General features: G+C 31.0%; 1 protein-coding gene across 1 annotated transcript in view; it reads right to left on the bottom strand.

Annotated features, from left to right (window-relative positions):
- Positions 1-5,992: 5,992 nt before the first annotated feature.
- The window catches only part of LOC129233658 (LIM domain kinase 1-like), a 44,569-nt gene continuing 35,756 nt past the window's right edge, over positions 5,993-14,805 (bottom strand). Inside the window, exons 11-13 of the mRNA XM_054867634.1 lie at positions 14,579-14,797; positions 11,788-11,942; positions 5,993-9,160 (exon numbers count right to left, since the gene is read on the bottom strand). Coding sequence (XP_054723609.1) covers positions 8,914-9,160; positions 11,788-11,942; positions 14,579-14,797 — 621 coding nt within the window. The 3' untranslated portion in view covers positions 5,993-8,913. The remainder of the gene's footprint in view (positions 9,161-11,787; positions 11,943-14,578; positions 14,798-14,805) is intronic.

Genomic DNA, 14,805 nt, shown 5'->3' on the forward strand with positions numbered 1-14,805 from the left:
AAGCTATACCTAAAAGAAGTCAAACGGCGCGAGCCGAAAAGCCACTCCTCCAAAAGCATGTTGCAAACATAACAAGCACATGGCGGAAAACCGAGAGAATGTCGATGTAAATTCGTGGTTATGGAACGGTCCAGTAATACTAAAGCATATTTTTCAAACACTCAATTTTTCTTTTTTCATTAAAAATTAAAAGAAAGTCATTGAATTTCTTTCCGTCCCGACCTCCGTCTCGGAAATTTTGTCAAGACGGAAATCCGTCCCGAGACGGAAAGTGTTGCACCCATGAAGTAGACGGGATTCTGTAAGTGACTGGCTGTCTTTTGAGAGTACGCGATATCTGGTAAACGGTTGGTCTTGGAGACAAAAATCATAAGGACTATTTTTATAGAGAATTTTGAGATCTACAGCTTTGATCTGAGATACCTTTCGATAAAAATCACCGTTTTCGAGAAAAATCCAAAAAAACCTAAAATTTGGACCTTTGACCCTGAATAACTTTAGTTCACATGGGGTCGATGGGGACTTTTGGCACTTCACTTGCAATGGTAAACCCCAGGCCTCTACAAAAATTTGGCTTTGTTGGAACTTTTGTTATTTGATCACTATTTTTATGTCCAAATTGACCGGACTAAAGAAATCCATACCTACACAATCAGCTTCTGACATTGAAATGACTTTTCTAGGTACACATTCACCTACTTTTTTCTATCAAAGAAGAATTTTTGGACGAATCACCATATTATGTACTCTTGAATTCAAAACCAGTGAAGTTAAGTATATGTATTCTTTCCCCATTGACTTACAACTCCAATATTTCTCAAGTAATTTTATTCAAATGTGATTTTTTTTTAAAAAAGTAATCACTTTTTTTTTACTTATCTTATGGAGAAGTAACTTTAAAATATTTATTGGGATACTTAAATTAATTTGAATCCTTTTCGAGTGGCATGTGCCCGTCCTCCAAAATCTGCTAATGTTGCAGCCATGCAATTAAATGTTCAAAAGAATTATTTCAATAAAATAGTAAATTTCTTTCAACCACAACAAAGTCCATTTTTCTACCCCTGTAATTTAGTTATGTATTACTCACATAACTAAAGAAATTTATTGTGGTATAAAAAATTTCTTCTTCATCGAGAGGTGGTTTGGAGGTTAAATACTTTTTCAGAACATTTGTTTTTAAGCTGTAGCGCCCATTGTATGGTGATATACATAGTAAACCTGAGTTTAATCACTGATCCAAGTTACCCCCACATGCAAAAATTCTGGTTGCACTAACAAAGTATTTCCTTTGATTGATCAGAAATCCTATTTCAGTTTTAACAATTTTTATTTCACAAAAGCATTCTGAATGGCTATAGCTTTGTAATATGCACAATAGATTTAATTCAAGTAGAAGGAGGGAAAAACAAAAAACAAGGATATAAAGTATAATTAATTTATTCAGGTGCACGTCTTACAATATTTGTTTAATTATTGCAATTTTAAAAATTCTGATTTGTTTCAAACAAAAAGTAACAAACATAAAAGGGCGAACAAATTGTGTCAAAATCTTAAACTATAATTAACAATACAAGTAACTGAAATCTTAAATATGAAACTAAGATATGTAAAACAAAAATAAATAAACCGGTATGATAATGGAATGACTATAGAATAAAATATAACTAAAAATGCCAACACAAAAAGTGAAATAAATACAATGAATATAATTATGGCAAGTTCCTGACAAGTGAGGATAAAAACATAACTTTGATACAAAATACACAATGAAGTGATGAAAATTTAATCTTTGGTACCAAAAAGTTATCTTTTTTATTGTGTGCTTAGTTCATATTAAAATTTACTGCATAAGCACTTTCAAGTGAGATGGTGACCAAGACATTTTATGAGAATCACATATTCATATTTTTATAAATTTTGTAGTTCCCTCTCGATATGTGCACTATTTTCTCCTTTTACAGTTAGTTCAACTTTTGATCATTAATTTAACCGATACAGTTGTTTGCGAAAATTCTTGTTAATAACGTCATGAAGCGCGGAAGAAAAACTGAGTTAACAGACAAAACATCATACTTTCTAGCTACCTACTTGGCGAACTAGAGGAGATCGCCAACTGTCTGTGAGCTGTTATGGGCTGGGGCATCCGATTCAAATGGATGTAATACTACGTTCTGCACCACTAGTAAAAAAGAAAATACCAAACATTTTACAGAAATGTTGAATGATGGAATGTGTTGAAGTTGAAGAAGAAATGTTGAAAACTAATCCGATTTCTAAAGCAAAGTGCTGAATTTCACCCACAATTTGGACAGCTTGCAGGAAACTACTTCCTTAGTTTGGTCTCAACTTCTTTCTCCAATGTCAAGAAAGGTTGCAGCCGAGTACAATGTTGGCTATTGTTACTGTTTTTGAACAGTCCGAAAACAAGATGTCTTGTTTTTTAAAATGCTTTAGTCACTGTTTAGTTCAAACTTCATAAATTTGTATCCCACTTAGAGATGTAAAATTTCCGGAAATTTTGAAGTGGTGGAAAAAATCCGGTTTTCTATTGTTTTTTTCTGGAAAAATTGATTTTTTATGAATAAAAATATGGTTTCTTAATAGTTTTGTTTTTCTTGGCACATATAAAGGGTTAAGCATTAAAAAATTTATGCAATCCACACATCTCCTTTTTCTGCTTGACAGAAATACACATAAAGATAAGTTTAATTAGAAAAAAATGGCCTTAGAACTTTCTTGATCAAACGCCAGAAATAAGTCAAGTCGTCGTTCAACTAATGATATTAGGAAAGACGTGTCTAATGATATCAATTACATTTCCTATTTTAGAGTGCTTTCTGATTTCTTACTGATTGAATTTGTTTATAGTATCGGGTGTAAATTATATTTTTTCATCTTGAATATATTATTTAAAATTAAATATTTAAACAAGCAGTTATAAGTAAAGCTTTTAAAACATTAAAAAAAAATTTGCTTACATCGTGATATAAGGTTGTCGATGCATCACAATGTAGTAATTTCTACATCGCCCAGCTCTAATAAATATACACTCTCACCTCTAACGGTTCCCCTAATTGATATTGAGATAATTTTGTGAAAAAAAAAAGTGCAAAAAAGTATTATATGTTTTTGATCTACATGCAAATTATATTATCATAAAACAACTTGCATTATTGAATTAGACAGTTTTTTAACATACAAGGAAAGGGTGGGGAAGAAGGAAATAGCATCATAATTTAAGTATGAGAAATTTTGAATTTTTTCACTTTTTGCTGAAAATTTCAATTAAAACTTCCTGAAAAGTTGAAAAAAAATCAATTTTTCCGGATCAGAGTGAAAATAAACCCCTTCGTAAAAAAACTTTTTTTTCGTTTTTTCCAAAATGTTATGGTTTTTTCCCCAACTGTTTTCATCTCCAATCCCACTACATTGCTCTTTATGAAATGAAAAACAAACCATTAATTGTTCATCATCATCTTTTCTCTTTAACAAGGTTTGGCAGACAAACAACAAATATACTTTTTTAAAGGCTTTCAATTCGTTTGAATCCAATTTAATCCTTACTCAAATAATGCTGTAGGGGCATGATTCCTACTGAAATTTATCATATTCATTTTTAAGAAAATAGTTGCCTGAAGAATATTAAAAAAACTTGTTTAAAAATAAAATGCTGCACACACACACATATTCTCTTCTTTCTCTCCCCCTCCCCATTCACAACTGCAAAACTTAAGCTTGATTTAAAATGAATATTGCCCATAGGTGTCTTTTTATGAAGCAGGAAATAATCTTCTTTTGAGGTGATGTGTCATAAATTAATGTGAAGAAATTTTGGAGAAAGAAAATGGAAGCACCCTCCTCTCCCCAAATTTCACCCCCTCTTCAAAATTTACTCACTATGGCTTTTATTGCTGCATTAATTTCCTTAATGATAAGCAATTTGTACATAATACAATCAGAACCAGATTGTGAAGATGTTCTAAATTTTGATATAACTTTTACAGCATTTGTATAAATTGGAGTGTGTTTAACATGAAAACTGACAAACAATCTATCTGTAACTTCCTTGCAAACTAATTTTTACTTTCTTCTATGTCTAATATAGAGAAGAAAGTATTGGATTCGTGCAAATTTTCGAATTTCGACGGATTCGAACGTTTTGAGGTGTGCCGAGTCCATTTCGACTATTTTTGGAAAATGTCTGTCTGTCTATGTGTGTGTCACGTCTGTGTGTGACCAGTTTTTTGTGGCCGCTCTACAGCAAAAACTACCGCATGAAATCGAATGAAATTTGGTACACATATGTGCCCCTATGTGAACTTGTGCCCATTGGTTTTCGGCGCGAATTCCTCCAAGGGGGGTGCAGCAATGGGACGCTTTTTTGAGTTATGCGTGCTTGCTATTCCTCAGGAAGTAACCGGCGGAATCAAACAAAATTTGGTCCATATGTTGCCATTAACAGGAACATGTGCTGATTCAATTTTGGTGTCAATAACTCAAACGGGGGTTGAGCTATAGAACGTTTTTTGTCGTCAATTGTGACTGCTGTATCTCAAGAAATAATGAACGGAATGAAAGAAAAATTTATCGGCAAGTAGTCCTTAGTGGGTATAAGAGCTGATTTTATTTTGGTGTCAACAGCTAAAAAGGGGGGTAGCGCAATCGCCCGTTCTTTTTTTCCATTGTGAGTGCCCTATCTCAAGAAGTAATGCTACGTTCTGGTTGAAATTTGGAATATATGTGAATCCATATGTAAACAGGCTTTGGTTCAATTTTGACGCCAATCGCTCCAAGAGGTGTTGATTTTTTTTTTGGAATAAAAATAGCTTTATTAATGCAACAATAAGAAAGATAAATCGTAATAGATTGTCGTCTGCGTATTTCTCGTGATTTTAATTAAGTGGAAATGATTGGAAATATTATCTCAATGATTTAAAATTTTTAATTGTTGCCATCTCATGTTTGTTAACAAATAAAATATTTGTAATTAATTCAAGCAAGGCTTTTAAAATAAGTTTCAATTTTCGCTCTTTGCTTTGCTTTTGCAATAATTCAGACATTGGGATGGTCGTCAAGTTTTTGCATGTGTAATTTTGTTTTTGTTGGGAATATTGCTTCCTCGTCAAGCATGGGGAGGGATCAGAAAAAAAAAGAAAAATATAGAAGAAAGTTTCGTGATGGCCACAACATACTAGTTAATTGCTGTAGCAAGAAGGTTGCATGAAAAATGACCAATAAGAAATAAATTTAGATGGGATTTGGGTGACTGTTAAGGTTATGGGAGCAAACAACATACATTGCTTCAAAAAAAAAAAAAAAAAAAAAAGCTGGTGACACTAGGAGAAACGATACATTATGGGTAGTTATTTCATATTCAGTTCATAAAAGAATTTAAAAACTATATTCAAGAATCAAGAAACTTTTTGTATATATATATATATAACTTAGATTAATATTTTCGCACTTCACTGTGACTTAAAAAAAATAAATGCATACATTAATAATATCTAGAATATTAATAATGGAACAACCCAGCACCGAAAAAGTTTAAAATAAGAAAGCTGTAACATACAACCACCGAAGGAAGTTCGAAAAAGGAAAAAAGTTAAATCTTAATTGACAGCATATTTACATAAAAGGCAGTTTCGTTTATTCAAACTGTATAGTGAATTTTGAAAACTAAAGAGTATAAAACATTTTCAAATGCTAAAATTTAAAAGGAAAGCCTGCCATCAATGCAAATAGCAGCTAACTTGAATTTCAAAGGAACAACAATTAAAGCAATTAAGAACTTACATGCTCACAATACTTAAGAAAAGCATTAAAAAAAAGATAAAATTTCTTCTTATACTTGAATGCGTGATATAAAAATAGTATAAATGTACACTACAAGGTTCAAATAATGTACACTATGAGGTCCAAAATATATTATAATATAATGTATGTACATATATAAAATGTGGAAATGTACATGGTTTACAAAAGTTGTTTTGTAATGAGCAAATATAATTTTTGCCCATTTTTTTTCTTAAATTTGTTGTACTTTACAATTTTTAGAACATCTTGAAGATAACAAAAAGAAGGAAAAATGAAAGACAATGCAAGAAATAGGAATAATACTGAATAGTAAGGAATTTCAAATTACATGCACAAAAACTAATACTGATTTGTATAAGTAGTACAATTGTTACAACTGAACATTTGCCATCAAATCTCTCTAAAAAAGGATCTATATTTTCCTGAAAACTTTAAGTGAAACTTCCGCCTAAAAGTATATAGAAACTTATTTAAAGATTTTGCTTTGGTCCCTTATATTTGCATTTTAACAAACTTTACAACATATAGGGTAACCACACCAGCAACACACAAGGGTCCAGTAACAGATAGTCATAAGTTTAGATTTAAATAATAAGAATTTTTGGTGGGTAAAACTGACATTGCTGTGGCCCATGAAAAGGGTGCAATAATCTAGTGTTATCAGAGTGAATTTTATGAGCCAGATGGTATTTACAAGGCAGTGGTGGAAGGTTATGAACAGCCACCACGAGGTCAGCTGGTGTTTCATGTTCATTTGAATTAAATAAGGCTTTAAAGGTATATAAAAATAAAGAAATTTTGCACATTTTGATAAGAAAAAGGGAATTTTGTCCATTACCCATCCTTTCCTCATCCTTTCTGTTGCAGGGTACCATCAGAACTTTTGGTGTCTGTTACTGGGGTTTGGACCTTTTTTCGAAACTGAGCAAATAAAATTAGAATTAAATAATTCAGAGGATCTAGAGGCAGCCAAACGTTAGATGAGAAGTAGTTGCACGAGAGAAAAATAGTTTTAAAAGTCTAAATACATTAAGAGGCTCAGAAAATTGAGTTAACCTGAGAGAGCGATGTCTTAAGCATGTCTGTTACTGGTGCCGCTACCCTTCTTAAGAAACAGACAATAATACATATTTTCATGACACTAAAATCAGCTTAGAATTAATAGAAATGACAGAAAGAAGGCACATAAACCCTGGCAACAAAAGTGCTATAAAAATTTACTTAAAAACTTTAAAAAAATAAATTTGCATACAAAAAACACATGTAATAATTCAATACAAAAGCTATACACAAGGTTTCACAAAATTTAATATTTTAGGAATGATTTTCTTCACTTCAAGGAAACAGTAAATAACTGCCTCAAGAAGTTGAACTGTTAATTTATACAATACAGGTGATACAGTGAGAACAATGTGGTCATCTGAAAGTGTTACGTAAAGTGTACTTTGGTACTTGGAATGCTGAAGGTTCCCCTAAACCATACAAAAGCATTATAAACTTTGCAATAAAAATAAAATTTACGAAGGAAAGCAATGGTTTATCTTCAAAATTAAACAGTTTAGATGATAAGGCATTGGTTTTCCTGTCAATTAGAGATTGAATGCATTTCTCTATGAAACATATCAAACAGACTCTTAACATTAGAAAACTTGAACATAAACTTTAATTTAATAACTTTTTTTCCCCACTGAAAATTCAGTATTTTTAATCATTGATAGTGCAAATAATATAGTAATATTGTAAGCGACCCTCTCTGCATTTAGAAAAATATGCATCTTTAATTTCTCAAATTTCATTACCATTCAAGAAATATGAATGGTTTCTAAATTTTAAGTCTTAAATTATTATGAGCTTTTTTTAATTACATTTGATTTTTATCATGTAAATTAATAACTTCTCATTAGCGTTACAAAATTTTATTTTGGTGGATAATACCATAATTATTATGTGATGATCACATTTTCTCAAATAGCAATCCAGATTTTTAATATTTATCTAGAAGGGAGAACAAATAATTTATTTATGATCCTAGAAAAAAGAAAAGAAATAGACAGCAGCAAAATACAAATTATTGTAGTAACATTATATAATACTGAAAAATATTTCCTGTATTTTAAGATCAAGACAGTAAAAGTTTTAAACTTCAACCATTGATTTCCCAGTATAAATAAATATGTTGATGATACTCTAGGAGCAAAGATTCTGCTGTAACTGTGGTATTTTCTGTGCACTTGTAAAGGAATGAAAAATGTTTAAAAAGCTAAACAATGCTTGGACTATATTTGAACGTGTTCTTTTTTCAAGTGGCACTTCAATTTTTTAGAGCACATTATCCTATTGTCTAATTATGATCTTCTAAAAACAGCAGTGTTGTTTCACTGTTTAAATCTCTCATTAAAAAACTATTTCTCTTCTAAGAATATTTTTATGGTTAAGAGTCCTGTAAGCAAACTATATTTCTCTAAGGACTTCATTAGTAAAAAGTAAAATATTTCTTACTTAAAATGTTGCACATTACACACAAAAAATGAAACAGGGATTTGCCTTTGTATAGGTTCTTTTCAAAAGTTCTATATAAAAATACTTTTCAATTTCAGAGAAAATGTATTTTCCCCCTAAAAATATTTTTTTTTTTTAATGTCGAACAATGCAAGATATGTTGCTGTTATAAACAGTTGAAGGCATATAAATTGGAAGCTCAGAAGCACTGTGGTTTTCAGAACGATTGAAAAATTAAATTTTCATTACATAATTCTGATTCTTGAAACAGACAAAGAATCTCACACTTAATGTATAAAATTTGAATACTGTAACAAAAACCTACATCTTTTAACAAAAGCAGATCATTCTTTTGGAGCAAATTAAGAATACTTCTTTTTAAACCAATCAAAACTTGTTACAAGTAATAATAATCATAACACACACACATATATTTAACACTCTTTTGATTCATTACAAGTTATAAAATTTACACATACTGAAGACATTTGAAATACAAGCTCTAGTTACCATTTGAAGTCTTAAGTTCCAAATGATTTTTAAAATTTGTTATTTCACACTAAAATTTACATTCTCTATGATACCATTTTTTATTCATATTTCTATCGTGGGAGAAGATGAATCGGTAGAAAGTCGATACGATCCTTGTTCACTTACTGTTCTTAAGAGAGGAAAAGGAGATTTCAACTGATACACCTCCTGACTAGAATCATCTTGGAAATCTCCAGACTGGGAGTTGAAATTAAGAATTGCATCAACAAGTTCCTGAGGCAGCTGGTTTGAAATGCCTAAATGAATAGACATTCCCTCTAACCAGCCTTTGATCGTGTTGAATAGAGGTCTGTGAAGAAGGAAAATTAAATCTAATAAACATTAAAACTAAGCAAATATTCCAAATTATCAAAAGGCAATACATAAAATACCAAAAACTTTGGCTGAAATGATCTTTTAGGTACATGTAGTCGTGCTAGTTTCTAGCGAAGTTGCATGTAGCAAATTAATGACTATAACTTAATAAATTATTTCCCCGCATGCCTTACTTTTCTCTGCATCAATCCACTACTTAGCATTACGCATTAGGTTGATTGCATGTTTTATTGTGCATTATTTAACTTTTTAACATGACGCTTAACACGATGCAAAAAAAGGTAATATGCTTATGAGTCTATGTATGTATGTTTGTTCCTTTGTGGCATTGAAGAGGCTAAACGCCTTGGCCAGTTTCGATAATTCTTATGTGAATCGATTTGTCTTAACCTTGGGAGTGTCACTAAACACATGACGGTAGTAAAAATTGACCATATCAAAATCTAGTTGCCATTTTGGGATCATGCTGCATGCTACCTGCGTGTGACACAACGTGCGGCAAATGCAGGTAGCATTTTCACTGCTTGAATTTTTTGTTTACTAAGTCTACAAATTTTCATCTCTAACATGTTGCATTTGTTTTTATCGTGATTCAGGGGACTGAGTTTCGCGATGTGTACTTTCTTGACAAGCTTTTTTAGTTTTGTGAGAAAGATTTGACTGTCGACGTTTTCGAACTCGCGTCATCATGAGTTACACAGGCTGTTTATGTAGCTGTGGTTGACTTAAGTTCGTGCATTTTTGCTAAAGGTCAAGCAGATGTAGCTTTAAGCCGAGTTAGGTCCCTAGAGGGACTAATAATTAGTAGTTTAGACCACAACAAGTTACTTAATAAACCTCACAATATAAACTCTCTCAAAGAAACAACAAGTTTGCGAAATTTACCGTCTTATAATAATAATAATAACTAAGTCAATGAAAATTAACTAAAGAGTAAAATAAATTATTAAATAAAAACAGAAAACACGATTGCATGAAAACTAAAAAAACTAAAAAGAAAAACATAAGCCCAGTAGTTTAGAATGTTATTAAGTATTACTGAGTAATTACACCAGTGAAATAGTTTTATCATCGATAAACATACAAGACAAATCATAAATTTAAAAGCAGAATAGAAGGATCAATAATCGGGGTCCACTTAAATTTTACGGGGTTCTTTGATTCAAAAAGGAATGGGTCCCAACAGTTGATCCTTCTATTCTGCCTTTGTATTTATGATTTGTCTTATGTGTGTATCGATTATAAAACTATTTCACTGGTGTAATTACTCAGTAATACTTAATAACATTCTAAACTACTGGGCTTACATGTTTTTCTTTTTAGTTTTTTTGGTTTTTATGCAGTCGGGTTTTTGTTTTTATTCAATAATTATTTTTTATTACAATGAAATAACGGCAATAGTGAAATTCTTATTTGGTCTCTCGGATTTTGTCGTAAACGAGTTCGGCTATATTATTAAAAATATTTTTTGCATAGTTTAAACTCTCGACAATTTAGTTTCCAGAAAAAGGTTATTAAAATGGAGAAGTAAAAAAGCTAATAAATTTAGTCAGATAGTCTCACCATTCAATTTATTCTTTTAACCAGTCAGCCATCCAAAATTGCAGTTATTAAATGCTTCAATCTAATTATTAAATCAAAAGTTGCTAAAAACATAAATTTTAAGCTTAGTTGTTGATCACTATATGAGTAAAAGGTTTCAGGAAATTTCTAAAACAGGGTTCCCACTCTTTCAGCAGATTGAAAAATAGGACCTTTTTTAACGGCACATTTTTTAATATAGGACCACTTCACCCCAGTGTCGCAACAAGAAACTTTTCAAGGTGGAAAGAGTTTAGATTATAAACATATACATAGAAACATAACAGGTATGCAGCAGGAGGGCAAATCGGCGCATGTAAAACTGTCTGAAAACTGAAATTTTGGGAACTATGAGAAAGCACAACCCCTGCCCCCTTTCCCTGGGTAAAAATTCTTCAAATTATCTTCAAAAATCAGGGAAAAAAAAAGAAAAATATTTAGTTTTAAAAGTTTCATTTTAAAATATTTTTTTATTTCCAGAATGTGTTGTCAGCCAAGATTTTTCAGAAACAGAAACCCAAAATTATCGACATTTTCGGATCACAAAAAACCCTGGTTTTCATTGGGACCTCGCTATAAGGTCACTCTTTGGGACATAGTGAAAGGGACCAGTTTCCTTATAAACAAATCATATGTTTTTTTAACAATGAGCATGTGTATAAATAGCAAAATTTTTTGTTAAATCTATTATGTTCTAAATTATTAGTTTATTAGGTTGTAGCTTTTTAGCAAATGTCTTTGCCCATTTATTAAAGGTCGAAAGGTTTGTCACATCCTAAACAATAGGGCCTTTGATCAACTTTTATGGCTTTTGACAACCAAATATGGCCTTTAGAATGGCCCCAACAAACAATACTTGAAAATAGGGCCTTTATGGGGCTTTTGAGGGCCCGTGGGAACCCTGTAAAATAACAAAATGAAGAAAGTATGGATACCATGAAAAAAACTTATAGAAACACTTTCCAAATAATTTACATTTTCAAACATCTCTAGAATTAAGGAAAATAAACAGGAAGATACCTTTTATCTGGAGAAATATCACAGCACTTAAATGCTATCTCAGCAAAAGGTTCAGGACAACCAAGGCAAAACTGTTCTTTGAAAGCAGCCACATTTAATCCAAAATCAGAACTTCTTGGTAAAAAATCAGGATCAGCTGGTACTCTTCCAATTATCTAAATATAAAAGATTTACTTTCAAAGAGGAGAAATTAAAAGGACAATAAAAAAGCCATTAATTTTTTGCACGCTTAAAAGTGTACGATATTAAGCATTTATCAATTCTGTACCTCAAAGCCAGAGTAACGTAAGTGACATAATCGCTACTTTACAGGAGAGACTGAAAACGCTTGTCTGACGCATGCAAAGGATGGGACACGCGCTCTTTTAATAACTGGTAAATAATAACACAGTGTTCTCTTTATCATGATTATGTTCACATAGCTCGATGTGAAATAGGATTCTATGTACAATGCACAAATAAAAGGAAAATTGCAATTTTTGGACTTACATCAGTCTGAGTTGTAGAATCGGGATGTAATATGTTGTAACCTCTTAACTTAAGCAGGCTATGTGTTCATTGATCAGTTGCTGTTACTGACCAACTTACATATGAAATTGCTCAATATTTCACAGCTTAAAAGATTTCTCTCTATCTTTCAATTTTAAAAGAAAGTTATGACTAGTAACCTTTAAAGTTTTCTTTCATTCAGTTTATTGTCGACTGCCTGTACAAAAATCTTTTAAAAAGAAAATTACTATGAATAATGAATGTTATTTCATTTAGTTCACAAAGAATATTTTCTAGCAACATTTCAGTAAAAGTATGTAGAGCATTAAACAAAATTTTCTTTTACAAAAACCCATTCAGGGGTGGCGACAGGAACTGTGAAAAAAAGTTCCCTGACTTTTCCCTGATTAAGTTCACCAAATTTCCCTGATTTACGTTACCAATGATAATGGTTTTCTTTCTTTGCTCTACTTGAAATCCATTGTATATCTGTATAAAATGCAGTATTTTTAACGTTTTAAGCTGTGTAAAGTTGTTGAACTAAAGATATATTTTCAAAAGATGTTACTTTTTTTTAATAAAATGGTTAAAAAAATATATCAAGTCAATCTTTTTTTTTTTTTTTTGGGGGGGGGGGGGGGGGAACCTACAAAACAGTACATTAAATTTTTCTACAATGGAAAGATTATAGAAAATTAAAAAAAAAAAAAAAAAAAAAAAAAAAACTTCACTTCCAGAAACCACTTAGCATGAGAATTTTAAGAAACTATTAAAATTGCTCTTAAAAACATATGTGTATTTAAGAACTAAAAAGTAATTAAAGTCATTTTGAACTAAGTTTTCAAACAGTATAATAATTGTTGCAAGAATAACAAGTAATAGTGAAAGAATAGAATATTTATGCAAAACAGATGAAACCATTTGACATCCATTCATAGGGAGCTTTTCTCTAATCAAGAACATAGGTTTTAATGAATGAATACAGCATTTTAACAATATAAAATTTTTTTCTTAAGTATACAAGTTAACTCTATTTAAAATCATTTCAGTATGTAATGAAAAAAAAAATCTTAGATTGCTTTTGTAACAAAAAACTTTGAAATGCAAGAAAAAAAAAGAAAAAAAAAGCAATTAGTTAATTTTAAAACATATAAAAGAATACAACTTGGTTATAAAATTAAAGAATCACTTAAGTCTGAAGAAAAGAAAACCTTTATATGTTGCCACCTTCTGCGGTGGCAACAAATAGTATAACGGCAAAAAAACAAAGTTTTTTTTATTGAAAGTTCAGTTTTAGCAATTAAATTGAAAATGCAAAGAAGTGATAACTTTTAAGCTTTTATGGTATTAATTCAAAAACCAAAGATTTCTTCTTGAGATCGTGATTACAGTACGCTAATCATTTCAAGACAACGGAATAAAGGCAAAGAAGCTAAGGCATTAATGAAGGCTTCCTCTTTGCCTGTATGGTTGTTTATTTTACGTAGCATTGAAAGCGTAAAAGGAAATTTCAAGCTAGGTAAAATAAACAACCTAACAGACACAGAAGCAATCTTAGGAAGTTCATCCTTTGGTTAATAAGTAAGATTCAATATTTTGACTTTGAGGAAAAAAGATGCACAAATATGCGGCAGTGTATAATCACACCTCATTAATTTTACTTTTTTTTTAAACAGATCATTGGCAGAAAATGCGTAGGAAATTAGAGTACTTAATTTTGTAAAGCAAAAAAAAAAAAAAAAATTTCTTCATAAAAATAAATTTTCCCTGATTTTTTGTTATTTTTTCAAAATTCCCTGATATTTCCCTGATTAATAAAGTTCCCTGACTTTTCCCTGATCTGTCGCCACCCTGCCATTTGAATTACTTGAATTTTTTGAGAACTGAAATTTTCGGAAACTGAGAAAACTTGACCCTTCCCCCCAACCCCTGTAAAAACTCTCCAAATATACATACAAAAAGCTTTTGTAGCATTGAAATCATTGGGGGGGGGGGGGGGGGGGAAGCAGGGAAAACATAAGAATTTTTTTTTTAAATAATTTTTCTGCCCAAAATCTTCAGAAATGGTAACCCAAAATTTTCGGATCACAAACACTCCTGGTACTACCATTATGTTTTTTTCTACCAACATTATGCTAAAAAAAAAAAAAAAAATCACTTGCTTTAAATGTTAAGAATTTTCCAGTTTTTCCCACAATAAATAATTACATTTAAATACAGAATTTCAGTTGTGCAAATATTTTTCGACATAGCATATACATACACAATACAAAATATTAACTAGAAAAGAAAAAAAAATTACCTCGCATAATATTATTCCAAAAGAAAATATATCCACACGTTCATCATACTTCTTATGTTTCATCATTTCGGGAGCCATCCAATAGGGATTTCCTACAACAGTATACCGTTTTTTTCTTTCAGGACGTCGTGTATTGGAGCCACCACTAAGCCTTTTATTCACTTGCTTTTCTAACATAACTCGAGCTAATCCAAAGTCAGCAACTACTACTGTTTTATCCTATGAAA

The sequence above is a fragment of the Uloborus diversus genome, unplaced genomic scaffold (genome assembly GCF_026930045.1).
Source record: "Uloborus diversus isolate 005 unplaced genomic scaffold, Udiv.v.3.1 scaffold_590, whole genome shotgun sequence".
NCBI lineage: Eukaryota > Metazoa > Arthropoda > Arachnida > Araneae > Uloboridae > Uloborus > Uloborus diversus.